General features: G+C 53.8%; 1 protein-coding gene across 1 annotated transcript in view; it reads left to right on the forward strand.

Annotated features, from left to right (window-relative positions):
- SF3B4 (splicing factor 3b, subunit 4, 49kDa) overlaps positions 1 to 1,150 on the forward strand; it is a gene marked incomplete at its 5' end in the record, with an annotated part of 7,868 nt that overhangs the window by 3,821 nt on the left and 2,897 nt on the right. The window contains one exon of the mRNA XM_014961681.1: positions 334 to 528. Within this exon, the coding sequence (XP_014817167.1) occupies positions 334 to 528 (195 nt within the window). The remainder of the gene's footprint in view (positions 1 to 333; positions 529 to 1,150) is intronic.

The following is a 1,150-nucleotide window of genomic DNA, read 5'->3' on the forward strand; positions in this document are numbered from 1 at the left end:
CTGGAGGTGTTCAAAAGCCGGGTTGATGTGGTGCTGGGAGGGATGGTTTAGTGATGATGCTCCTTGTTTGTTGTGGGGGTGTCTATTTTTGTCAGTAGGTTGACGGTTGGACAAGATGATCTTGAAGGCCCCTTCCAACCTAGAAGATCCTGGGATTCTGTGATTCTTTCTGGTGGTTTTTTACACTTCCAGTGGCTCTTTATCCTTCCACCTCCTTCCCAATTCCCTGGGAGGGTTTTGGGGGTTGATTTTTTTTTTGTGTGTGTGTGTGCTTTTAATTTTTTCATTATTTTTTTTAATACTTAACCAAATTCTCCCTGTCTCTCTCGCCAGGACTCCCTCCCCCAGGATCCTTCCCCCCTCCGGTGCCGCCTCCCGGAGCGATGCCTCCCGGGATGCCTCCTGCCATGCCTCCACCACCCATGCCACCCGGTGCGGGTGCCCCAGGACCCCCCTCGGGGGCTGCCCCAGCTGGGGGGCACCCCCCACATCCCCACCCCTTCCCTCCGGGCGGGATGCACCATCCAGGTAAGGATCGGACGGGGATCGGGGTCGGAAAACTCCGCTCATCATCTCCTCCTGGGGGGTGGGCTTGGGGTAAATTGCCCCCTCCTTTTCCTTGGGTAAGTCCCCCCGTCCCCCTCCCCTCCTTTTTCTTCCCTGAGGTTCCTCTTCTGTAAAATTTAGATCAGATTTTTTCTTTTTAGAAGCAATTTTTCACTTTGAGGGGTGGTGACACCCTGGTGCCCAGAGAAGCTGTGGCTGCCTCATCCCTGGAGGGGTTCACAGAGTGGGGGGGGAAAAAGGGATGATCTTGAAGGTCCCTTTCCCGCTCAGACCATTCCCTGATTCTGTAAAAAGTGGGGAGAAAACTTGCCATCCCCTAAAAAGGACTGAAAGTGGGATTTTTCCAGGGGGAGGGAGTACGTCACCGCAGTGGGGCCGGGCGCTGCTTTCTGGATTTCTCTCCTGGGTGTTCTAAAATATATTTTTTTAAAAAAAAAACAAACCAAAACATAAAACCCCAGCCTGGAGCAGGTCCCGGCGGGATTTATGGAGCTTTTTGTGGTGATTTCCTGAGTTTTGCTCCTTCTGGGAGGCAGCCAGGCGGGTCGAGACGGGGTTTTCCTCGCGCGGGGGGAAGGTGCGG

The sequence above is a fragment of the Calidris pugnax genome, unplaced genomic scaffold (genome assembly GCF_001431845.1).
Source record: "Calidris pugnax isolate Ruff unplaced genomic scaffold, ASM143184v1 scaffold717, whole genome shotgun sequence".
Classification (NCBI taxonomy): domain Eukaryota; kingdom Metazoa; phylum Chordata; class Aves; order Charadriiformes; family Scolopacidae; genus Calidris; species Calidris pugnax.